Source organism: Phascolarctos cinereus, unplaced genomic scaffold, assembly GCF_003287225.1.
Source record: "Phascolarctos cinereus isolate Bilbo 61053 unplaced genomic scaffold, phaCin_HiC Scaffold_726;HRSCAF=1367, whole genome shotgun sequence".
NCBI lineage: Eukaryota > Metazoa > Chordata > Mammalia > Diprotodontia > Phascolarctidae > Phascolarctos > Phascolarctos cinereus.
This window is the reverse complement of record NW_027556098.1, coordinates 283,268,303-283,294,763: the sequence shown is the minus strand read 5'-3', so window position 1 is coordinate 283,294,763 and position 26,461 is coordinate 283,268,303. Positions and strand designations below refer to the sequence as shown.

The following is a 26,461-nucleotide window of genomic DNA, read 5'->3' as shown; positions in this document are numbered from 1 at the left end:
AGTATCTCTTTACCTTGCAGGTGGTCACTGACTTGGCAGGTGATCATCCACTTCCCAGCATTCTCAGCTATCATTTCTAAGGTAAGGAAGGTGGCCGGGAAGAGGTTGACAGTATCTGTCCGATGTCCTCGGCTGATGAAGGTGTTCCCATAAAAGTAGATGGAGTGGATGTCGATCTCATTCCCCATTCCAAATAAATGCCAGGACACAGAGTCTCCCGAGCATATCTCCGGCTCAGGGAAGTTTCCAAAAAGATAGCCATTAAGAGCTAGAAGAGAAAAAAGAAAAAGAAAAACCAAAGGAAACAGAGACTTTCAGAAAGGAAATGGACTCTTTTGCTGAAGCATAAAGTGGAAATATTTCTTATTTCAATATTTTGAAAGATTAGGTTTGAAGGGAGTCAGGCCCTTCACGCAGCACACCAAAAGCAAGCAAACAAAAGGATATAGGGAAGCAATGCTAAAACAAACATACTCATACTAAGAACCAACCAAAAATTTTAAAAAATTGGAAAAACAGCGTCAGTACTAAGTACTAAAAAATGCCACAGAACAACTGAATCAACAATGTGAACTAAACAAAAAAAGCATGTGAGGTCTCCTGAGGGGTGTCTTCAAATGAATACAAAAGAAAGAAACAAGCATTTTATTAAGCACCTGCTGTGTGCTTGGCATTGTGCTAAGTGCTTTCCCATATTGTTTAACTTGATCTCCGTGACAACTCTGTGAAGTAGGTACTATTATTAATTCCATTATCCACATTTTATAGTTGAAGAAACAGAGGCAAATAGAGGTTAAGTGCGCAGGGTCACAGTAAAGCTAGAAAGTGTCCGAGGCCAAGTCTTCCTGACTCCAGGCCCAGCGCTCTATCTACTGCATCACCTAGCTGCCGAAACATTTTAAATAATTTAATCAAGAATAGGAAAAGGATAGGAAAATCACAACATCAAATACAAGAAAGTTAAAAAGTAATATGAGGAAATGAAGTGAGAAATGAGATTCCAAAATAAAGTAAGAGGAGATTTTTTTTAACACTATGGCAAATACAAGAGAAAACTTCCCACGTTCTATATATTCCAACAACAATAATAGAAAACAGACTTGTACACCATGCAGAGCAGTTGGTAATAGAAGTTCAAGACATCACTGATTTGTCCAGAGATCAGGGAATGGGAACCTGTGGCCTTGAGGCCACTCATAGCCCTCTAGGTCCTTAAGTGCGGCCCTTTGTCCTGCTCCAGAGGGACAACATGTGTACCCAGCTGATGGATCAGGACAACAGATCACACTCAGCAATCTCAGGATTGTGGGCATCACAGAGAACTAAAGAAAATAAAAGAATATGAATATAGTATTTGAGGAAATCCAACACATTTTACCAAAATTTGCTAAAGCAACAATTAAATCTAGGTAAGATAACAATATTTTACATGCCTAGACACTTTGTTATTAAATTCCAACACTACCTTGCTAAGGAAAAAAATACATTACAAGCAACCTGAAGTGAATAAGTCTGTTAGAGGAACAATAATTATGAAGAAAATGGAACTTGGAAGGAGAAAAACATAGGATTACAGAAAAAGGAATTCAACATTTACAAAATTAAGAAACTCAGCATATTCTATGAAGAAATGGTTATTTGAGAAGCAGCCTTTCAATGATTTTCAGATAGCTGTAAAAAATTTCAAAGAAATCTTTGAAAAACAAATAATCCTCCCAGAAAAAAGTATTTAAAATAACTCAAATTTCTGAAATCAAATTAAAAGAGTGGTTCACAAAATGTGAGAATAGAGCTTAAAGCATTGCACTGGTTAAATCACTAAAGGTATTAGAAGGATATTTCAGAGAAATAATAAGAAAAACATTCAAAGGGGAAAGTAGAAAAGGCAGATAATTCCAGAGCAAACCTCTGCCTTGCATAAAATAGAAACACAAATTAAAATAACCTACAGAGTTATTAATGTTACAGAAGAACTTTTTAATAATGATTCTATCCAATATGGACTAATATTAAAAAGAATTAAAAATCATTTTTCCTTACAATAAGACTAACGAAAAGACAAACCTATTAACTGTAACATGAGATGCAAATGAACTAAATACTTCTCCACAAAAAAAGGCAAAAACAGAAAAGAGGTACAGAATGAATTAAAAAGCAGAATTAAATAATCTGCTACTAAGGAAACTCATTTAAACCAGAAAGCTCTAAGAGATTCCAAATTAAAGGTGCTATAAAATTTACCATGAAATTAACAATATCAGTCACAGTTGAATTAAAACCCAGACTGTGTTGAGATAAACAAAGACATTATATTATGGATTATAATAAAAGGTTCTGTCCAAAATGAGAGTATAGAAATGTGTGTGCATACATGTGCACACATATGACCCTAATAATTCTGCAACCAAATTTGTCAACAAAAACTTCATAGAATTATATCAAGAAATAGATGTAAAGAAATAATCATAGTGGGATGGTTGAACAATTCATTATTATTAAATTGTAACTCCACTAAAAAGATAGGAAAAAAGCTATAAAGTGAAACAAATTATGATACAAACAAGATATTAAAGATATGTGGTGAGAACTAAATAGTAGAAACAAAAAAATATTTTTTTCAGGTTCATAAACATGAAAACCGACAAATATGACATGAACATTTTTTTTTAAATTGTGAATTGTAAGTCTCTTTTGCCAGATCACTCCACTAATTGTGGGTATCCCCAAAGGGTCTATCCTCAGCCTTCTTCTCTTCTCCTTCTATACTGGGCTCTAGCTACGTACTGAGCAAGAAGCAAGTTCAGAAACAAGCAGTAGGCTGGTGGTTTTGACCCCAGGAGCAGAGTGTGTTCTCAGTTCCAGCTTCTAGTCAAGTCTGAAGCCTGCAGAGAAATAACCAAGACAAGAACACAGACCAAAGCGAAGCCTATGATCCAGTCATTTTGAACCAAAAGGACTTTCCAGTTTTTTAACAATGGCTGAGTTTGGCATCAGTCTACTGAAATTCCAACCAGAGCAAGCACGCAGGTCTATAGCTCTGACCCAAATCCAGGTCAGGAACTTGCAGAGCTTATGCTAAAGGAGATAGCAACTAAACTTTTCCCTAGATCATTCTCCTTTGGGAATACTGAAAGCTTGCAAGTCCTCAGCCTGAACTGTCTCTGAAAGCCTGGAATATTACAACACTCACTATCCCAAGAAAATAGCAGTAGGGCTGGCCTAGATATTCCTCTTAGAAGTTTTCATAGCCTGACCCTAACATAAAGTCCAAAATCAGTTAGTGACCTGGAATAAGGAGCAAAGGAAAAAAAATAATCCACCATAAAGAATTATTATGATGACAGAGACACTCAAACCACAAAACTAGATAAAGAGAATGATACAGCATAGCTTGGGCATAATTTAAAGTAGAATTCTTAGCAGAGATTAAGCAAGGGGGATTTTTTTGAGAGTTAAAAAATTTTTAATAAGTGAAATGAGAGTACTATAGAAAAAAATGGAAAAGAAATGAGAGCTATGGAAGTAAGAATTGGAAAGGGAATTAAATGCTTGACACTAAAGGTACAAAATCATGTCTAAATAACAAACTCCTTGGAAATTATAATGGACCAAATGCCTTCCTGAGACAACAAGAGATATGAAAACAAAGTCAAAACACTGGAAAAAAATAGAAAACTCAAGCAAAACAGCTGACTTGGAAACAAGATTGAGAAGAGAGAATTTAAGGATCACTGGACTACCTTAAAACCATGAAGAAATAAATGCTCTACACATCATATTTTAAGAAGTCATAAAAGAAAATTTCTCTGATCTCTTTGAACCAGAGACAAAGTGGAAATAGAAAAAAAAAATCCATGAATCATCTCATGAAAGAAACTCCAAAATGAAAACTCCCAGGAGCAGTATAGCCAAAACCCAGAGTTTCTAGGTCAGAGAAAAATGTTATAAGCAGTCAAAAAGAAAGAATTCAAGTATGAAAGAGTCAGAATCAGGATCATGAATTATTCAGCAGCCGCTACAATGAAAGAGTAGAGAACTTGGAATATCGTGTTCTGGAAAACAAAGGATAAAGTTTTACAACTAAGACTAACTTACTTAAAATCCCTTGGTTAAACTGAGCATAATCCTACAAGGGCAAAATTGACTTTTAATGAATAGAGGACACTAAAGTGAAAAGTTCTTATATTTAATAGCTTTTGTACCTTGTAGGTGATCCATTCCTTGTATGATATGTTGAAACAAAATTTGCCAATAAAAGTAAAATGACAAATGTAGACACTCTGGGGCAGCTAGGTGGCACAGTGGGTAAAGCACCAGCCCTGGAGTCAGGAGGACCTGAGTTCAAATCTGGCCTCAGACACATAAGACTAACTGGCTGTGTGACTCTGGGCAAATCACTTAACCCCAATTGCCTCACCAAAAACAAAAATGTAGACACTCAGAAATTCTATGTATTACATTTATGGACAATACCACTATAAAACCAGAGTGAAAAAAAAATCATGTGATGAATTCCAGGTAACAGTGCTCCTGGAAATGAAAACGTTAGCAATTCAATAATGCCTGAGTGAGGGGAAGCTTAGGTAGCTCAGTGAATACAGCACCAGTCCTGGATTCAGGAGGACCCGAGTTCAAATCCAGCCTCAGACACATAACATATAACACATTAATAATAATGCCTGAGTGAAAGAAGAAATAATAAAGCAAGAACAGATTCTTCAATAATGATAATAAAAATAGTTAATATAAAAACACAGTGAAAACAGTCCTCAGAGGCAAGTTTCTTGCACTGAATGCCTATATTAATCAGTATTATAAACAGCGAAAGTTAGTGACCTGAGTCTACACTTAAAAAAACAAAAAAGAAGTAAATAATATCAGAGAAGGAATCAATAAAACTGAAAAAACAATCGAAATGATAAATCTAAGGCTATTTTTTAAAAAAATGACAAATGGCTAATTTTAAAGAGAAGGCTAAATCCCAAAATGCCAAAATTAGAAAGAAAAAAGATCACAATGAGAAAAAAGACATTGTGAGTGTTATTAAAGTGAATAAATTTGAGCTTCATGTGATTAATTTGAGAATCTAAAAGAAATGGATTATTTTCTACAGAAGTGTAAAATGCACAAACTAACAAGGCAAAATGTGGATAACCTAAATAGACCAGTCTTGGAAGGATAAATGCATTAAAAAGCTTCCTTACAAAAAGACACTTGATCTAGAGGTATTCTCAAATGAATGGTATCACTCTTTAAAAAAGGAAATAATTCTTGTACTGTAAAAACTGTTTCAAAAACAGAAAAAGACTCCTTTCCACAACTCCTTTACACAACAAATATGGTTTTGATCCCATACTAACAAACGTAAACCTGAGAAAGAAAATCATATATCATTAAAGAATATTAACACTGAAATAACAAATGAAATATTTAAGTATAAATATTTATAAAGATCAATATAATAAATGATAAACATAATAAATTGATATAGTAAATATTAATATAATATTAATATTTAAATGATATATTTAAGTACAATAATAGTATATAAAATCGCAGAGGATTTCTAAGTATAATATAAGAATTATAAGTATAAAGTTTATAAAACAATAAAATAAATTAAATCAACAAGTGAAAAAAATAAAACTGCACAATCATGTCATCAACTACAGAGAAAATACTTGATAAAATAGAGCATTCATTTGTACCTAAACATTTAAAAACTCCAGGAAGAGAAAAAGCTTTTCATAATGTGACTTTTAAAAAGTATATGTTTAAGAGCACAAGCTAGGACTATATACAGTTGAATTCTTCAGTTCAGTCTGAGTTTTTCCATTTTCATAAGTCCGTTAGAGCTTATGCTGCTCTAATAGAAGCTGGGAGAACCCAGAGTCACCTACATGTGAGGATGAAATACCAGAGGGGGGTCTTTTTTAAAGGAATTAACATTAACAGCTCTTTGCAGGCAAATGCCATTATGTCTGCTGGGCAAAAAAATAACTCGGATCACATGTTATTGTTGGTAGTTCAATAGTGCCATTTTTGCATAGGGGAGGCAATTAGAATAAGTGCATCTCCAACATTCTTTTCACTAAATTATCTTAAAAGGCAATGATTGATATGCTAAGCGTTCAGAAGACAATTTTGTAAAGTCTGTGGAAAACTAAATCCTTTCTGTGTATTCTTTGCTAGAGAAAACTATTCAAAACCAAGCAAAATGTCAACAAAATTCTATGAAATCAGGCAAAGTAAAATAAATATATGACTTCCTTATAGAGACATACAGCATAGAGAATGGACCTGTAATTTAATTAGCATGGTGAAATCCCAAGTGAGGCATCTCCCTTTGCTACAATTTATGTTCTTAGAGAAGTGCCAAGAGTAATGAGAAGTTAAATCACATGCCCAGGGTAACATGCCCACTAGGTGTTAAAGGCAGGACTTGAACTCAGGTCTTCCTGATTTTAAGGCTGAATCTCTACCCACGAAATATAATACAAAATCGATCCATTAGAAAGTAATTGTATGACACATGGGATTTGGATGTAACTGCCTGTTTGTGTTTATGGGCCATGTTTTATTTTAGGTGGTCATACTATGTTTTTTTGTATGATATCTCCATGTTCTCTGGGATATTTTTACTCTAAAGAGGGAGGTGGGATCAACCAGAATGGAAGAAATTAAACACAGTTTGCACCAGCAACTTTGATTGAGCTATGAGATTGAGGCTGCTAGGTGCCAAAAACAAAACCCAAAAAACAACAAAGTTAATCAGTCACCGGTAACTGGACTATCTTCCTTCATTTTTCTGTTCCTCCTTCTCCTTTCTTTTTTTATACCTCTAATGAGAACCTACTACGTGCAAGTCTGTTGTAAATCAGCAAAAATATGGCAGTATATGTATTATAAAAGACAACTCTGCAACATGCGTGACCCTGGGCAAGTTACAAAGCAGTAATGATTAACAATAATAAAATATAAATAGCACTTAAAAGTATACAGTCCATTATATCTGCACATATATAATATAATTTGATTTTCATGTTAGGTAAGTGCTATAGTTATCAATATAATAAAATATAGTAGAGTATAACATAAAATGATGACATATCACATATATTAAGTGTTATATAATATATGTGTAATAACACAGTGCCTGGCACATAGTAAGTGCTTAATACATGCTTGTTAACATTCTTATTTTGCATTTGGAAAAACTGAAACTCATAGAGATTAAGTGAATTGCCCACAATGACACAGCTAGTAAGTGTCAGAAGCAAGATTCAAACTCAGAGTTTCTTGGCTCCAAATCTAGCACTATTTTTTATGTACCAACCTTTGTAAACCTGAGCTTGCCCATCTATAAAATGAGGGGCTTGGACTAGAAGAATCTCTTAGGCTCCTTCTATTTCTGATCCATCTTTTCTGTGAAGACTCATGTGACATTAGCCAAGCTCAGTACCATAGAGAATAACTATAGTGTAGGAACAATAACCACAGATATGCCCAGAAATTCATAGGAGACAAAAATCAAAGACAGGAGCCAGAAACAAAACCCTTAGACTTAGACATTATATGTAAAAACACAAAATAGAGGGGACAAGCAAGGTGAACTAGAGATGCTAGTGAAAGGAGTCACTTATGACATTGTAGGTAACATTGGGAGGTAGTGGGATAAGGCCAGTGACTGGATTTTGTCTCTGAAAGAATATACTTTATTCCAAAATACCAGAATAGACAAAAGAAGGCCATGAAGTAGAATTGCGTAATACGATCAATTCATGTGAGGGAATCCAGAAACCAGAGTAGAAGAAGTGAGGTGGAGGGTAATGAAAGCTGAGACAGAAATTACGTCAGAGTATACTGTGGACCCTTAGAGGTAAAAAGAGGCCCTGGATATGGAGCTTTGTAAACTATTGACAAGCCAGGCACAGAGGTTTGATATGGTAACAATGAATGACTTCAATGATTACATGATTCAATGATTGTAACAATGAATGACCTCAATGATTATGATTCAATGATTTTAACAATGAATGATTTCAATGATTATATGAGTCAATGATTGTAACAGGAATGACTTCAACCGATTCAGTGATCTTTCTGTTCAAATCAGAGCTAGCAAATTCATAACTTTCTTTAATAAGCATTTCTTTTTTCAAAATGAACAAGAAGTGACAAGAAGGAATTGTTATGCTGGAATTGATTCTGACCAACAAGGAGGAGCAGGTTATGGAAGTTCAAATGGTAAGAACTTTAATGGGAAACGGCCATGTCATCTTTTAAAATTTTTATTATTTCTTAATTATTAATATTATTCTATAATTAATATTATTATTAATTATTTATTTAATTAATTTTAGTTTTCAACATTCACCTTTATAAGATTTTGAGTTCCAAATTTTTCCTCCTCCCTCCACTCCCCTTTCCCCAAGATGGCATGCAATCTGATATAGGCTATACATGTATCATCATATTAAACATGCTTCCACATTAGTCATGTTGTGAAAGAAGAATCGGAACAAAAAGGAAAAACCATGAGAAAGAAAAAAAAAGAGAGGAAATAGTGTGCTTTGATCTGCACTTGGACTCCATAGTTCTTTCTCTGGATGTGATTAGCATTTTCCATCTTGAGTCTTTTGGAATTGTCTTAGATCCTTGTATTGCTGAGAAGAGCTAAGTCTATCAAAGTTGGTCATCACACAATGTTGCTGTTACTGTGTACTGTATTCTCTTGGTTCTGCTCACTTCCCTTAGCATCAGTTCATGTAAGTCTTTCTAGGTTTTTCTGAAATTTGCCTGCTCATCATTTCTTATGGAGCAATAGTGCTTCATCACATTCTTATACCACAACTTGTTCAGCCACTCCCTAACTGATGGACATCTCCTCAGTTTTCAATTCTTGGACACCACAAAAAGAGCTGCTATAAATAATTTTGCACATGTAGGTCCTTTTCCTTTTTTATGATCTCTTTGGGATACAGACCTAGTAGTGGTATTGCTAAATCCAAGGATATGCACAGTTTCCTAGCCCTTTGGGCATAGTTCCAAATTACTCTCCAAAACAGCTGGATCAGTTCACAACTCCACCAACAATATGGCCACAGTCTCTTAGCATTTATGATAAAGAATAAGAGGAGGGGCAGCTAGGTGGTGCAGTGGATAGAGCACCAGTTCTGGAGTCAGGAGGCCTGAATTCAAATCTGGCCTCAGACACTTGATACTTACTAGTTGTGTGACCCTGGGCAAGTCATTTAACCCCAACTGCCTTGCCAAAAAACAAACAAATAAAAAATGAGTAAGAGGAAAGCCAGGCATGGTCTTAACTACTCACAGACAGAAATGGTTGGCAGTTCAAACCCAAGATAAGTATAGCTAGGGTAATAATAATAATTACTAATAATAATATAGTATCTAGTGTGTTCCAGGCACTATGCTAACCACTTTACAAATATTTTCTCATTTTATCCTCACAGGCAGGTGCTATTATCACCCTCATTCTACAATTGAGGAAACTGAGGCAAACAGAGGATAAGTAACTTGCCCAGGGTTACACAATTAGTAAGTGTTTGAGGCTGGATTTGAACTCAGGTCTTCCTAACTCGAGGCCCAGCATATTATGCACTGTGCCACCTCACCACACTCAGTGAGTTCAAACTACTTGGCTGGATGAACTACATCCCAGTGTACTGAAGAAAAAAATACTTGAGATAGAAGTGATTATTGATAAATAAAAATAAATTAATAAAAAATTTAAAAAAGAAAAAAATACTTGAGAGATATAAATGTTGAAGCCATTAGTGATCTTTGAAAAATTATAAAGAATGAGAGTAGTGCTGTAAACCTAAAGATAAGTAAATATCTCATTTTTCAGAAAAGAGATGTTTTCTTAAAACTATATGCTTAAGAGTTTAACTGATTTCTAGAAAAATCTTATGACAAACTAAAAAAGGGTTGGTTTATGAAAGTTTAGTAAAAGAAGTGAGGGGTCACTAAGTGCAGATTCAATAAGAACAGGTCATGCCAGGCTAATCTCATTTCCTCCTTCGACTGGATTACTAGATAAGAGATATTGAAGTACCATACTGGCAGATTCAGAAAATGACATAGATAAAATATACCTGTATTCATAAAAGCATTCAACGAAGTCTCTCAGGGTGTCTTTGTGGAGAGCTATTTAAGAGTAATTAGGTAAATTCAGTAGTTAGGCTATTGAATGACCAGACCCAACTGGAAAGAAGGTTTTAAAAGAGCGCCCCACAAATATGTCCTTGGTCCCATATTATTTAACATTTTTGATCCAGGACTTGAATGTCAAGATAAAGCTTGTTAAGCTGTAAATGACACAAAACTGGGTGGGATAGCTGACAACCTGGATGACAGAGTCAAGTTCCAAAAAGATCTCAGTAGGCTAGGATGACCGGAAAAAAAAAAACTGATAAGAATAAAGTCTTACATTTGGTTAAAAAAAATTGACTGTAAAAGTATAAAATTGGTAGATATGGCCAGACAATGACTCATTTCAACATTGTGACATCTGACATGTGATAGACAAAAAATTTAATAGATTCTTAGGCTGTATTAAGAAGGCTATCCAGAAGGAGAAATGACAGTCTCATTCTCTGTATTCAACCACACTTGAAGTACTGTGTTCTGTTCTGGAAGCAATATTTCAAGAAAGATATTACTGAGAATTCATACAGAAGAGATGGCCAACTTGATGGGAACACTGGAGATCATGGAGAACCAAATGAAGGTACTAAGGCCATTTAATTTGGAGAATGGGGCTGGAGCTAAGGCTGGGGCATTTAGAAGACTGTGTGTGAAATAAGGATCCAATTTGCTCTGTTTGACTCTAGGAGGTAGAATTAGGAGCAGTCATTGGAAGTTACTGAGGACCAAGTTTTCAGCTTGATGCAAGGAAAAATTTCTTAACGATTAGAACTGCACAAAAGCACAATGAGCTGCTTTGAGCAGTAGAGTAAGTTCCACTCCATTGAAGGGCTTTAAGTAGTGTTCTTGAATGATGACGTGTCAGCGATGTTGTAGACAGAATTCTCTCCCAGGAATAGGTTGGACTAGGCAGACATTCAATTCTCCATCTACTTGGAAATTTTATTGTACAATTCTTCCACTGTTCTCTGTTTCTTTGGTTACATGAAACAGCATTGGACTTGGGAGTCGGGCTCTGCCAATTAACATGTATCTTTGGGCTATTTCATTTACTTGGGATCTCATTTTTCCCATCTATAAAGGGAGGAATTTGAACTAAATGATTTTCAAGGTCCCTTCCATGTCCAACAAACATTCTATGATTGTGTATCCTAGCACTAATACTTTCTAGCTTAGTGACATTGGGGAAGTCACTTAATCTCTCTGATCCTCAGTTTTTTCATGTGTGAAATGGGAATAAGAACATTAGCACTATCTACTGTCAGGAGGTCATCATGAGGAATTGTTTTATAAAGTTGAAAATGCAAAACAATTGTGAACTATATTGACATGTTATATATCACAGAATCTAAAGGCTGGAAGGCACCATAGATGTCATCCATCCAACCCTCTCGTTTTGCAGTTAAAGAAACTAAGGTCAAGAAACTGTTCTCTCAGTGTTTTCTCTATAAGACAGTAAGTGCCTCCAGGACTAGAATTTTCATTTCAGCTTCTCTATCCTCCACAATGCTGAGCACACAATAGGTGCATAATAAATTTTTTTGTCTTAAATTCATTGATGACACTCACCATGCATTTTGTTGCTTCTCTGGAAAACTGCATCATCCTTGTCAACAGTATCAGGGGCAGTGCAGAAATTCCTGATGTTTTCATCCAGGTACCAGCTTTGATTTTCATCAACCAGTGTGAACATCACTATAAATTCTTTATTGACATCAGTTCTGATTGCTGGATTATTAGTCAGAATTCCTGCAGGACATATTTATTTTTAATTGTGAAGTCAAGGTGGATGCTAACTAAATTAAGAAGTAAGTTTTACACAATGTGCCCTTAATGGTGTTATTTGGTAAGCATTGAATTGTTTTTAAAAGTCATCGGTATGTTATCATAGAAATAATAGTAATACTAATAGCTTATATTTATGTAGTCTATCACAGTCTACAATACATATCTCTGAATTCTGAAGACAAAGAGAAAACATTGCTTTGAGGAGGATGTTATAGAGGGGATTTACAATTTACACTTACTATTCTGAAATTCTAAGATTCTGGGATCTAGGGACTATCTTCATCGGGCTAGTTCATAAAGATGAGAGTAGCATGGGGGGGACAAGCTGAAAATTGATGGGAAAAATGAGAACTGTCTCATGAAATGAGGGACTGCTAATATTCTTTGTCTAGAAATCACCACAATTTCAGGCTTAAAACTCTTCTACCTCTTCATAAATAAAGCAGATTATATCCACTCAGAAAAAAACAAAAACAAAACCAAAACAAAACAGGCCAGTTGGTTGTAAGAATAAACAAAAACAAACAAACAAACAAAAAATCCATTAATCTGCATGTGTTGTCATATAGACAATGGCCAAACAAATAATTTTATTTTGCCTAGTCAAATTTTTCACTTTTGAGCCTATTGTGCATATAGGCATAGTCCAGACATATCCATTAAGGCAGAATTGTTCTGAAAGAATCAGCCAAATGACAGGCATTAAAAGACTGTGAATGGTAGTCACCATCAGCCTGATTTATTGCCCTCTTCCATTTGCAGTCACATCATTATCCATCTGAAGAATTTTCTTATCTTTGAAGGTTGCAGTGTGAAAATAGGGACACATTTTGTAGGTGACAAGGGATAGGAAAGTATCAGAATTGTGTCTGTTACACACACAAGCTAGCAAGCAACCCAAGAACAGAGTCCCACAAGGAACTCCCTTGGGATCGTTTCTTCATACCTTTTTTACAAACCAGTAGTGGCCCTATTAACCCAGAGCATATGTCCTTTGGTGCATCAATGTGAGAATGGTAAACCCAGGTCAGACAGTTGGCATCTGCAAAAGCAGGGGCATATTCTTCCCTTACAGGCCAGACATAGGTATAATTTTTACCAGGAGCAACCATGTCATCATCCTTATTTTTTCCAGATGTTCCATCAGGATATAGAGCTCCTAGGAAGAAAAAGAAAAGACAGTGATCACAGACTTGAAATATGGAGATATTTCTGGATTCCTTGTATTAGCCACTCAAATTCAATTCAATTCAATTCAAAGCTAAAGGCATTTTATTGAATGACTATTAAGGATAGGAGGCAGCTAGATGGTGCAGTAGATAGAAGGCTGGGACTGGAGTCAGGAACACTCATTATTCTGAATTCAAATTTGACTTTAGACACTTACTACCTATGTGATCCTGGGCAAGTCATTCAACCTGTTCGCCTCAGTTCCACATCTGTGAAATGAGCTGGAGAAGGAAATGGCAAGCCACTCCAGTATCTTTGCCAAGAAAACCCCAAATGGGGTCACAAAGGGTCAGACTTGATTGAAAAGTGACTGAACAATAGCATTAAGGATAGGGACTAGACATGATTTCAATGGGACAGGGAACTCCCACATGGAGAAACTTCCTTTACCAGAGCTGGTCAGCATGTTCTCAGTATATTAAAGCCTTAGGGAGGTATGTAGCCAAGTGGTTAAGTGCTCACCCAGGGTCATAAAATCAGTATGTTTCAGAGGCAGGAGCTGAACCTAGATCTTTCTGGTTTTGAGGCAAGTTCTCTGACCAATGAGTATGCCATCCTGTCTCTTTTCCTATCTAGCATTATGCAAATCAGTATGGAAGTATATCAAAGAAGTATATGTCACCATCTCTGTCATCCAGTTACAGTTTTGTTCAAGAGATAAGATTTATTTGTATGAGATGATTAGGGAACAATTCAATTTGATTCAAAAATATTTATTAGGTCCTACTACACGCAGAACACTTAGGCTATTGGATGAGACACAAAGGTCAATCCAGCAGTGGCTGCCTTCATGGAGCTTTAATGTCCAGTAGCTTAGTATACTTAGTCCAGTAGACAGCACATGATCAAATGCTAAATTAAATATAATCAAATGCCAACATGTATAGAAAAGACAGTAAGTGTCATGAGGTAGTCAAAAAAAGAAGAGATCAGGGTGGGTTGATTCCATCTGAAGTTTTCATTAACTTCACATTCCACCTTGAAGTATGGGTAGGGTATGGAGAGGTGAAGAGGTAGACAGAGGGTAGTCCTGGTTGGGAAAAAAGCATGGGCGTGTCATAGAATCACAGGATTCATGGCAGTTCCATCACCAGTGCCTTTATTTGTTTCTGTCCCTCCTCACCTCTGTCTGTTAGGATCCTTAACTTCATTCAAGGCTCAGCTCAGGTACCTCCTCCAACATGCTGGGGGCTTTCCTCTAGATTTCTTGGCACTGCATATATACCAATTGAATATATTGGATGTCTATTGTTTATCCCCTGCTCACCACGTGACCAGCTCACCTTCTTTTCCAACCATACATCTCTCTGATGATATGCCTTGCAGTACTCACATAATATTTTACTAGAAATAAATACTGCAGTAAATCGAGTTTCAGTCAATAAGCATCTTATTAAGCATTTACTCTTTCCAGGAAATAAACTAAGTTCTGGCAAATATAAGTAAAGATAAAAACGTGGTCCCTGCCCTCAAGGAGCTAACATTCTAATGGGGGAAACAACTTCTTAAAAATTGTATATGCAATTGTATATGTATATTCATGCCTACCATGCACTGCTCTATTGCCTTCTGGGTGACTCTCAACCTTAATTCTATGGAGACTGTGATTCACAGTCATCTCAGAAGAACACTGATGTTTAAAAGATGACTTTTTGTCACAGGGAGAATCTTGGGCTTTTTAAAAGTATCACTTAATCCCAAAGAGATCACGAAAATGGGAAAAGGACTCACATGTGCAAAAATGTTTATAACAGCTCTTTTTGTGGTGGCCAAGAATTGGAAGTTGAGGGGATGTCCATCAATTGGGGAATGGCTGAACAAGTGGTGGTATATGAATATGATGGAATACTATTGTTACATAAGAAATGATGAGCAGGTGGACTTCAGAAAAACCTGAAAAGACTTACATGAACTGATGCTGAGTGAAATGGGCAGAACCAGGAGAACATTGTATCTAGTAATAGCAACATTGTGGGGTGACTAACTTTGATAGACCTAGCTCTTCTTCACAATGCAAGGATCTAAGAAAACTCCAAAAGACTCATGATGGAAAATGTACCCACATCCAGAAAAAGAATTATGGAGTCTGAATGCAGATCGAAGCATACCATTTGCTCTCTTTTTTGTTGTTTCTTCTTTCTCATGGTTTCTCCCATTGGTTCTAATTCTTCTTTACAACATGACTAATGTGGAAATATGTTTAATGTAAATGTATATGCATAGCCTATATCAGATTGCACACTATCGGGGAGGAGGGAGGGAAGGGAGGGAAAGAAAATTTAGAACTCAAAATCTTATGGAAGTGAATGTTGAAAACTAAAACTAAATAAATTTAAAAATTTAAAAATAAAGTAAAAGTACCTCTTAAAAGGACCCAAGATAGACCAGAGGGTCTGCTCTGGTATGGGGTAGAAGCTGTCATTACTTGCTTACTAGAATACTGGAAAATGGAATTATATTCCTTAGCATTTTAATAGAATTACACTACCTTTTGGGTAATAATTCTCCCAATTTCACCACTTTAAGCCTCCACTTGGGGAAGGGGCCCAGGCCAGCCATGCTTCATTCCCCTCCTAGCTGTGCTGTGCCCATTATCTTTTCCCTTGACTCCTTCTTCTTCCCTTTATGTGTCATCTTCCCTTATTGGAATGTAAGGTTCTTGAAGGTAGGAACTTCATTGACTTCAGATTACATTTGTTTTGCTTGTGTTTGTAACCCCAGCACTTGGCACAGTGCCTGGCATATAGTGTGTACTTATTAAATGCATATTGCTTACCTGCCTTATAGCTGCCCAATTTTTATCGATATCCTGTCCTCATTAATCGAATTAATATTGAGCCACTCTTCAGCGACAGAGCAAGCCTACAGCATGACTAAATCTCATTAAAGCAGAAATTACTCTGTGCAAACCACTGTCTAAGAGTCAAGGTGCTGCCTTCATTATAAAACTCTAAGGATCTCAGAGAGAACCCTATCACACCTCAACCCTCACATGCACATATAACAGAAGTCTTTGATGATTCCTTTTTCTAGAGGATATTCACATTTAGTAGACCAAGTCCAAGGTGTGACTATAAAGTAATGAAACTGCTTCTTTAATAAATAACATACCAGATCATACAATCTAAGTAAATGGCATCCCTTCCAAATTAGTCTAACTATTCGTTTATTCTAACTTTGATGCTATTACTCAAAAATTTTTGGAACACTTTTTGAGGAGGTGCCTTCAGATCTCAAACTCCTCAATGACAAAGGAATTTTATCCTTTGAGGGTAAACAAGTTTTTGAAAAGACTTGTTCTCATTCAAAGTCAATTCTGATGAATGGGTAGCAGGTGGATCCAAATAGGTAATATCATTTTTGGTCCAAAAGGAGGTGTACCCATAAATTAATTAGAATGAATGGCTGAATGGCTCATTAAGTAGTTCCAAAGGCAATTTCTTTATTTTCTGTAACTAGTGATAGGTAAATTATGATTGACTGCAAGTCAGTCTTGGCTGAAATAGGAAGTGGGAGTGACCACAGGTTCAGACAAAATGAATAAATAATAATGACAGCAATGACTCACATTTATGTAGCACTTTAAGAATTACGAAGTACATTATTCTTTACTGTGAAGTAAGCAGGTCAAGAATTATCATTCTTATTTTGAAGAAAGGGAACTGAGGCACAAGATGCAACTAGAAAAATGTCATAGTCAGGATTCGGTCATTCAGTCAATAAGCATTTGTTAAGCATTTATAATGTTATCAAGCACTGTGCTAAGCACTAGGGCTACCAAAAAAAAGGAGGGAGAGAAAATACTGCTCTGCCTTCAAGAAGTTCACATTCTGGTGAGGGAGAGAACATTGTATGACTATGTACCTTCAAGATTTATACAGAAAGGAAAAAATCATACAAAAATAGATCGTGATATCTTGGCATATTCCTACACTTAGCTCAAACCAATCCAATACAGTAAGCATTCATTAAGAACTTATTATACCCAAGACATTGTGAAAATACATAGCACTAAGCATTCCTTGCTTTCGAGGAACTCATTTCTTCTTGTTGACTACAATATTAAAATAGGTTATGCATTATCTATATCACTTGTCCTAATTGTGGATGTATTCCCTAAAGTTCTGTCCTGGTCTCTCTTCTCTTCTTCCTCTAGCCCTTAGTGGTTGAAAGAACATTGCCTCAGACAAACTGAGATATGGGAAAGACCTTAATTTAAAAAGGACAAGGTCACCCACTGCATCCTGGGCCATCACCAGTCATCTTGACTTTTGTCTTGCCCACTCCAATGACTCTGGAGAAGAGAGTGCCTCACTTAAATCTAATTCACTCACATGTCAAGACATCACCCGTATGATGTCATTGGCCCTCTTTGAGAATGAAGAATGAATAACAACAACAACTCTGTATTGGTAACCTCAGTAGTGTCCATCTTTATACAGACTCTCAGATTGACATATCCCGTTTCAGGCTCTCTCTCAGGCTTCATTCATGTATCAGCAATTGCTCATGGAACATTTCAAATTGAATGTTTCATCATCTTTTTTCTTAAACCTTTCTCTCTTCTAAACTTCACTATTTCTGCTAATGGCACCACTATCCTTCTAATATCTCATGTTCATAATCTTAATTCCTCACTCACTCTCTCTTATTCCACATATCCAATCTTGCTGTTTTTACCTTCATAACATCTCTTGAATCTTTCCCCTTTTTCTCCATTCAAATAATTGTCACCTTAGTTCAGGTTCTAATCACATCAATTATTGTAATAGACTCCTGGTCTCCCTGCCTTAAATGTTTCCAGGTCATTCTACACACTGCTGCCAAAGTAATTTTCCTCAAGCACAGATCTCACCATGTGACTTCTCTATTCAATCAACACCAGTGGTCCCCAGTTACCTCTAGAATAAAATATAAACCCTATTTAAGTTGCTAAAATTTAAACTGTTTAGCTTTTGAAGACCTATCCAACTTGTTCCCAACTTACATTTCCAGCCTCATTGGATATTATGCCCTCCCATACTCTGAAATCTAGCCAAACTATCTACTTCCTTACTCTTCACACACAACATTTTTTCTCCCGTCTCCATATCTTTAAATTGGCTATCTCTTATACCTGAAATGCACTTACTCTTTAACTCTGCCTCAAGAGTCCCTCTCTTCTTCTAAGACAGCATCTTCTACATGGAAACTCTTGATTCCCTCAATAGCTAATTCCCTTTCCAAGATGATTTCATATTATTCCCTTTCCCTCATTCATTGTTGCCTACTTGCTCTTCCCTGAATTTGGTATTACAAATACTGCTTCAATGTCTTTACATAGCTGGTGCCCAGATTAAGAATGTCTTCCCTCTTCTCTTCTGTCTCTGAGAATGCCTGGCTTCCTTCAAAGCTCAGCTTATACACTGTCTCCTGTAAGAAGCTCTTCCTGAACCTCCCAGCTGTTAATGATCTCTTCTCTCATATAATTATGTAGTCATCAACCAATCGAGTATTTGTTAAGTACCTGTTATGTGTCAGACACTGTGTTGGGTATTGGGGATAGAAATATAAAGAATAAAACAATCCTACTCACAAGGATCTTACATTCAACAAGTGTATATGTAAATACATACAGCATGAATACAATCAATAAATACTCACATATATGTATATGTATATGTACATATAAATATGTGTGTGTTTACAAAGTAGTTAAATGTAAGCTAGTTTAAAAGAAAGGGTTATTGCCATAGTCCAGGCCAAAGATGATGAGGGGCTGGACTGTTAGTAGTCACAGGGGTGGAGAAAGGTAGAAAGATGTAAGACTTATTGTAAAGGTAAAATCTATAAGGCTTGGCAATTGGTTGTATATTGGGGTATGATGGAAAGAGAAAGGTAGAGGTTGGACTGGGCAGCTTCTGAAGCCCCCCATTCAAATACCTTAGGTTTCTTTTGTATACATACATACATACATACATACATACATACATACATACATACATACATATATTTATATACTATTCCTTGATATAATGTGGTCTTTGAGAGTAAAAGCTGTTTCATGTGCATCATTGCATCTCAAGTTCCTACCAAAGTATTGGGGACATAGCAGGCACTTTCTAAATGCTTATTGATTGTCTGGCTGATCCATTCCAACACTAAGATTCTGTAAAGGATGACTCTGAGGTTATGAACCTGTGTGAATGGAAAGATGCTGGTGCCCTCCACAGAAATGGATAAGTTTGGAGAAAGGGTATATTAAAGAGGGAAGAGAAGTTCCATTTTGGGGCCATCAAAGTTGAGATGGGATACCTGGTTTGAGTTGTCTCATAATGAGATGATGATGAAAGAGCGGAGCCCAGGAGAAAAACTGGAGTTGGATTATGGCATCAACCTGGGAGTCATCTGCATAGAGATAATTAAACCCATGGGAACTGGTGAGACTAGTAAGGGAGAGGGTGTAGAGAGAGATGAGGGCCCAGGTCAGAACCTGGGGAGACACCAATAGGTGGCGGGAAGATGTGTATCAGGATTCAGCAAAGGAAATTAAGGAGCAGTCAAACAGGCAGAAGAATCAGAAGGAAGCAGTGGCATGAAAACACAAGGAAGAGAGTCTAGGAAGAAGAGGTAGTCAACATTGTCAAATACTTCAGAAAAATGAAAAAAATATGAGGACTGAGAAAAAGCCGATAGGTTTAACAACTAAGAAATTCTTGGTGACCTCAGAGAAATTAGTTTCAGTTAAATGTTGAGGTTGAGAAGTAAGTAGAAAGAAAGCACATGCAATGAACATAGATTTTTTCTTCTAGGAGTTTGGTTATGGAAGGCAAGGTAGAGATGAAGGACCACAGCTTAAGCAGATGGCAGGGTCACATGAAGATTATTAAGGATGTGGGAGACTTGGGTGTGTTTTCAGGCAACAGAGAAGAAGTCAATGACTAAGAAGAGATTAAAGATTAGAATGAAGGTTCAGAAGCTCATGAGGAGCTTCTTTATCATGAGGCGCATGATAAAGTCAATTAGGGAAGAATTAAAGGATGTTGTGTATCAAGAAGGGCCAGTTAAGATTAGATAACACAAATGTGTAGTGGACCCAGTGCTCTATGTTACCTGACTTTCTTCACAGAATTCAACAGCATGTATTCAAGAATAGAGATGGCTGGGTGGTAGCCCAGGGTTAGTTTTGTCAAAACATGATTGGCCAGAGGACAAGAAAACAAAGCTTTTGAGAATGTAGGTCAGTGTATAATTGAACTGGTCAATTCTTGAATCAAGATTGTGAAGGGAGGAAACATGAGGCCAGGGTTGGGGTGATCAACCAGCAGAACAAGGAAGGGAAGATTTGATCAGGCATCCAGATCTATAAAAACCATAGTAACAGTGTTCCCAAGTACCTGATGCTCACATTTAGTGCCAGGCCTTTGCCTCATCCCAAGACGCTGAATGATGACACATACTCAGAATATTCCCTACATGTGAATAACAACAATAATAGCATTCAGATAGCACTTTAGAGTTTACAAAGTACATTACGATTATTATCTTGTTTCATCCTCTCCCAAATCCTGGGAGATAGGTGCTAGTATTTTACAGATAAAGAAAATTACTTTCCCAGGATGGATTTGAACTCAGGTCTTTTTGACTCTAGGTCCAGCCCTCTATCCAGTGCACCACCTAACTGCCTCAGATATGCAAAATGTCCTGATGGCAAGAAGACTGGTATTCTAGGTTTTGGTCCTTGACTGGGCTATGGAGAGGAGGAGCTGAGTGGATGAGGCTAAGGTTCTCAGGGAGAATCTAAAGGTAAGCTATGCATCTGAGGCTGTTGTCTTGGGTGGGGGGGGGGTCTGGAGGTGAGAGGCCTAGTTTTTGAGTCTCATAGCTCAGTCCAGCAGTGAGAGATCATTCCAGTTCCATGGTAAAGGAGAGAAGAGAGCTCAGTGTTACTATAGTAAGTTAAGGGAAAATATCAGTAGACTCTGTGAAGGTAAGGGTTAATGAATGCCTCCAAACTCAGTCCCAGAGAAAGACCAGAGCTAGGGCATCACCGCTCTGCTTCTCTTGGATGATACCTGGAGCTAAATTTATTCCACAGATTCTCTGCAATTCATCATGATAGTTTCTCTCTAGGAGCCTCCTGGTGGTGTTTCCTCCCTAGCATGGACCTTCACGGGACATCAATTTTGTTATTTGCAAAATGGCAATAATAATAGCATCTACCTCAGAGGATTGCTGTGGAGATCAAATGAGAAAACAATTGTAAAGTACTCTACAAACTTTGAAGCCCTATATAAATGCTAGCTATTGTTATTACTATAACCATACAATTATTAAGATTTGTTTATCTCAGGAATGAGAAGTAAGAGGGGCATCGATGGTTGGTATGGACGTATGGGGGCCTTGGCACATGTGCGGATGAGGACATTTATTCTCCACCCTACACAGCATCCTCTACCAGTTAGGTCCTATCTACAGAATGGTAACAAATGCACCAAAATGGTGGAGGGACAAGAGTGGTTAGAGAACCATAACCCCAGGATGCTTCTAAGCATTCCTGAGGCTGTTTTTTCTTCAAAGCTCACTGAGTCTGCCAGTAACATCATTGGCCCCCATCTCTGTGCTCCCATTGTCAGAACATGTATATTTATATAGAATTTAGAGTTTTCAGAATGCTATTAGATACATGAACTCATTAGGTCATGTCATCAGTCTAATGCTTCCTTCACTGTGGCTTTATGGCACTAGCCAGTACCGAGGGTACCATCTTTGCTGTGCACTAGATAAAGGGAAAGTACAGGAATCAAATATTATCTCAAATTCATCATTTAGCAAGGGAAAATTATTGCATGGCCTGTTGCATGATTGTGTTAGTATCTTGCCTGATTTGTTTCCCATTGCCAGTGAAGTAATAGAGATTGTGTAATGTGTCTGGAATTATTCATTCTCTTCTTCCCAGTCATAATGCAAAGGTGAAACCTGGGGCTGAAAAGCTGATGTTGAAATAATCTTCTGGCATCTAAAACTTTAATCTAAAAACATTCCTAAATGGATCTTTTAAGAAAACCTGGAAAGACTTATATGAACTAATGCAAAATGAAGTAAGAGGAACCAGGAGAACAATCTCGAGTAACAGCAATAGTGTAAGGAAAGTCAACTGTGAAAAACTTAGTAACTGATCAATACAAGGGGCTACCACAACTCCAAAGGACCCATGTTGTAAAATGCTATCTACTTCTGATGGACTCAGAGTGCACCCTGAAGTACAGTCAATCATATTTTGTCATATTTTTCTTTTTTTTGTAACCTGGCCAATGCAGAAATATGTTTTGTGTGACAGTATATGTATAATGGGCCTTGTATTTCTTGCCTTCTCAGTAGTGGTAGAGGGGGAGAGGGAAGGAGAGAATGTGGAGCTAAAAATTAAATTAAAATTAAAAACTAAAAACATAAACTCCTGTATGTAGCAATGGAGTTATTGCTGGGTACTGACAGCTATGTTTCTGAAACACACACACACACACAAGTACATGCCCATGGGTTGCTTTGTTAATGTGTAGGAAGCAACAACAGACTGGCATCTGGCTTGAAACAGAAAGGCTGTGTATGAACTCGCACCAGGAAAGCCAGCATGTTTAGGGATTTTCTTTAGTAATGTGGCATTAGAAATGACCAACTAGTTGTTTGATAATATAGTATTCAATGACAGATTGATTAACAAGATGGCTCAGAGCTCTGGACCTAGAGTCAGGAAGACCTACATTCAAATTCAGCCTCACCACTTGCTAGTTATTTGTCCTTGGGCGAGTTACGTAACCTCTGTCTGCCCCATTTCTTCATCTATAAAGATGAAGACTAATCTATAAAGAAGAGACTAATAATGGCACCTACTTCACAAACTTGTGATATTAAAATCAAATAATATTTGTAGAATTCTTTGAAAACCTTAAAACACCATATAAATGCTACCTGCTGTCACTGCTGCTACTGTTACTTCTATTATGACTACAACTATGACTATGACCACGACTATACTACTACTACTTCTACTACTACTACTACTACTTCTACTATTAGCAACACCAACATCATTATTAAAAACCTGCATCAAGAAAGTTGGCATGGCTGTGCAACATTGACAATTTATGCTGCCAGTGTATCAACAAACTCCAGACCAAAATGGAGACATACAAAATACAGAGGATGGAAGGAGGAAGGGAGGAAGAAAGGAAAAAAGGAGAGAGGGAGGGAAACAGAGGAAGGAAAATAGGAAAGGAAGAGGTAGGGGAAGGGAAGAGGGAGGAGGAAAGAAGAAGAAAGGCAAGGAGAGAAGGATTAAGAAAAAGTCACAGATGAAGAATTTTAATCATTTTCCTATCATTCCTGGTTTATGCTACTTAAAATGAATCAAACTGAAGGAGACACAATTAAGCAATACAAAGGGACCAGTCTTTACCTTCTGAATCTTTTGTGTAGAAAACTCCATGTGGATGCAGAGAGTAGGGTCGAGAAGCAAAGTTCTTTAGATGAATGACAATCACATCGTCCACTTCAGCCCTCAATATGGGGCCTAGGAATCCAAGCCAGGGAGGTTTGGGGATTTCCTTGGAATAGGTTTCATCTGTGTACTGCCTGTAAACAGCCTTTTTGTAAACATTTCCGATCCTGTTGGGCCCTCTTTCAAGAAATAGAGTGGCAAGCCTAAAGTGAGAAGAACGTTTTGAGATTTACTTTTAAAAGCTGTAACAACAACAAGAACAACAATTATAATGTCAAGTTCAAAGTCCTCTAAGGTCACTATGCCAGTTCTGCCCTTTGCATCTAAGAGAGAATCACAATATATCTTCTCATGGCTTCCTTCACATCTCATTCATTCAACTAATATTTATTGCAAAGCACTAGGTCCTGTGAGGAATACAGGAGAAATTTAAGACATGTCTCTTGCCCTAAAAGAGCCTACAGTCTAGAGACATCTGAGACACAGGTACACAGAAAATATAGTTATTTACTATACAAGATCAGATGCCAAATAAATGAGATACAGAGTATTCACAGATATGCTCATGAGCCCTGTGAGTTCAAAGAAGGCAGAAATCATGGGTTAGATAATCAAAGAAGACCTCACAGAGAAGGTGATACTTCAACAAAATCTTGAGGATTAAGTAGAATTTGAACAAGTAGAGAAGAAGCATTCTAAGTAGAGAGCACCAAATGAACAAAAGTGTGGAAGTGGGAATGTACATGACATATATGAAGGGCAGGGAGTGGAATAACATTGCTGGAAGAGAAGTGCCAAGTAGTGAGAGATAAGTTTGGATAGATAAATTTGAGACAGGTTACAGAGGAACTTATGTCAAGCTAAGGAGTGGAGACTATATCCTATAGGAAACAGGGAACCATTGATAGTTTTTGAGCAGGAAAATGATACTATCAGAGCTATATTTTAGGGAAATTAATCAGGAAAAGGTATTCAGTTTGAATACAAAAGTTGAAGGTATGGAAACTAATTAGGAATAATATAAGTAGGAGACAGGAAGTCCCTGATGGGCACTGCTTGGTTGGCTGTGATGGAAATGGAAAGGAGGAGACAGATCATAGCATCCTAGATTGTAAACCTAAAAGGGACCTTAGAAGTCATCCTACCTCACCTCAGAAATGGAGAAACCAGGGAGGGGGTGGGGAGGAAGAGAAATTTGGAAATCAAAATCTTACAAAAGTGAATGTTGAAAACCATCTTTACATGTAATTGGAAAAAAATAACCATTAAGTAGAAAAAAAAATTAAAGAAAGAAAGCAACTCCAGGAAGTCCAGCTGTGGCATTCATTTAAGCTGTGGAGGGGGCCCAATAAAGCAACCTACATAAGGCTACCAAAAGAAGGAAAAAGACATCAGGGTCCTATAAAGCTGCAGGTGTGAATTGCCTTGGAGATTTATGTTCTCTAAGTATGTGTGCCTCTCCACTTATGAACTTTCTGGGTCCACTTTTCCCACTGATGCTATGTATATTTGTAGGAAAATGGACAAAAGGTTTATGGGGGAGATGTTGTATTGCCATTCTTTTATTATGTCACATCAGGAAATTCCTTTGCTTTGAGCTAATTGTATCAACAAGTTGACTATTAAAAGTGAATGCATAAAAAAGGAAGGAGAGAGAGAGAGAGAGAGAGAGAGAGAGAGAGAGAGAGAGAGAGAAAGAAGAGAGGGAGGGAGGGAGGGATGGAGAGAGAGGGAGGGAGGGAGGGAGAGGAAGGAAGGAAGGAAGGAAGGGAGAAAGAAAGAAAGAAAGAAAAGAAAGAAAGAAAGAAAGAAGAAAGAAGAAAGAAAGAAGAAAGAAAGAAAGAAGAAAGAAAGAAAGAAAGAAAGAAAGAAAAGAAAGGAAGGAAGGAAGGAAGGAAGGAAAGAAGGAGAAGAGAAGAAAGAAAGAAAAGAAAGAAAAAGAAAGGAAGGAAGAAGGGAGAAAGAAAGAAAGAAAGAAAGAAAGAAAGAAAGAAAGAAAGAAAGAAAGAAAGAAAGGAAGGGAAGGGAGGGAGGAAGAAAGAAAGAAAGAAAGAAAGAAAGAAAGAAAGAAAGAAAGAAAGAAAGAAAGAAAGAAAGAAAGAAAGAAAGAAAGAAAGAAGGAAAGAAGGAAGGAAGGAAGGAAGGAGGGAAGGAGGGAAGAAATGGAGAGACCAAGACCTGGAGAGGGGAAGTGAGTTGTTCCCTAGATCTTCTGCCTCTGAATCCCATAGCCTTCCCACCATGCTGGATCTGAGAGACATTATTAAGGAAGAGTTGACAGTATTTTGTGACTTTATTTTCTCTTTTCAATCCTAGGTCTATGACAGCACCTTTCCCCTGCTGTCAAAGTCATAAACCTTGGGGTTATTTTTATTCTTCCTTCTCTGCTTCTCATATCTAATTATTTGCCTTTCTATTGACTCCATTGATTCCATAGTTGACTTTCTACATTCTGCTCTCCATTTCTCAAATGCTGACCACATCCATTCTCCCTTTTATTTCCACTGTCACTACCTTAGGACAAAATTATCAATAGCTAGGAATATTTCAGCGGTCTAAGAGAGCTTCATGCCTCCATCATCCTCCCATACCACACCAATACATTCTTCATATTTCTACCAAAATAATCTGTCTGCATAAGTTTGTGCTCATAGCTTCTTAATACCTATCAAGAAAAGTTTTGCAACCTACACAATCTTTTGCATCTGTATTTCATATTTTTATTCTCCATTGACTTAATGTTCCAGCCAAATTAGATTATTCCTCTTAATAGAGACTCTCTATTGTCTTTGG

At 37.0% G+C, this 26,461-nt stretch overlaps 1 protein-coding gene across 1 annotated transcript in view; it reads right to left on the bottom strand.

Moving 5' to 3' along the window:
• The window catches only part of HEPHL1 (hephaestin like 1), a 97,384-nt gene that overhangs the window by 51,913 nt on the left and 19,010 nt on the right, over positions 1 to 26,461 (bottom strand). The window contains 4 exon segments of the mRNA XM_021000746.1: positions 14 to 268; positions 11,743 to 11,922; positions 12,908 to 13,120; positions 23,627 to 23,871. Of these exon segments, the coding sequence (XP_020856405.1) occupies positions 14 to 268; positions 11,743 to 11,922; positions 12,908 to 13,120; positions 23,627 to 23,871 (893 nt within the window).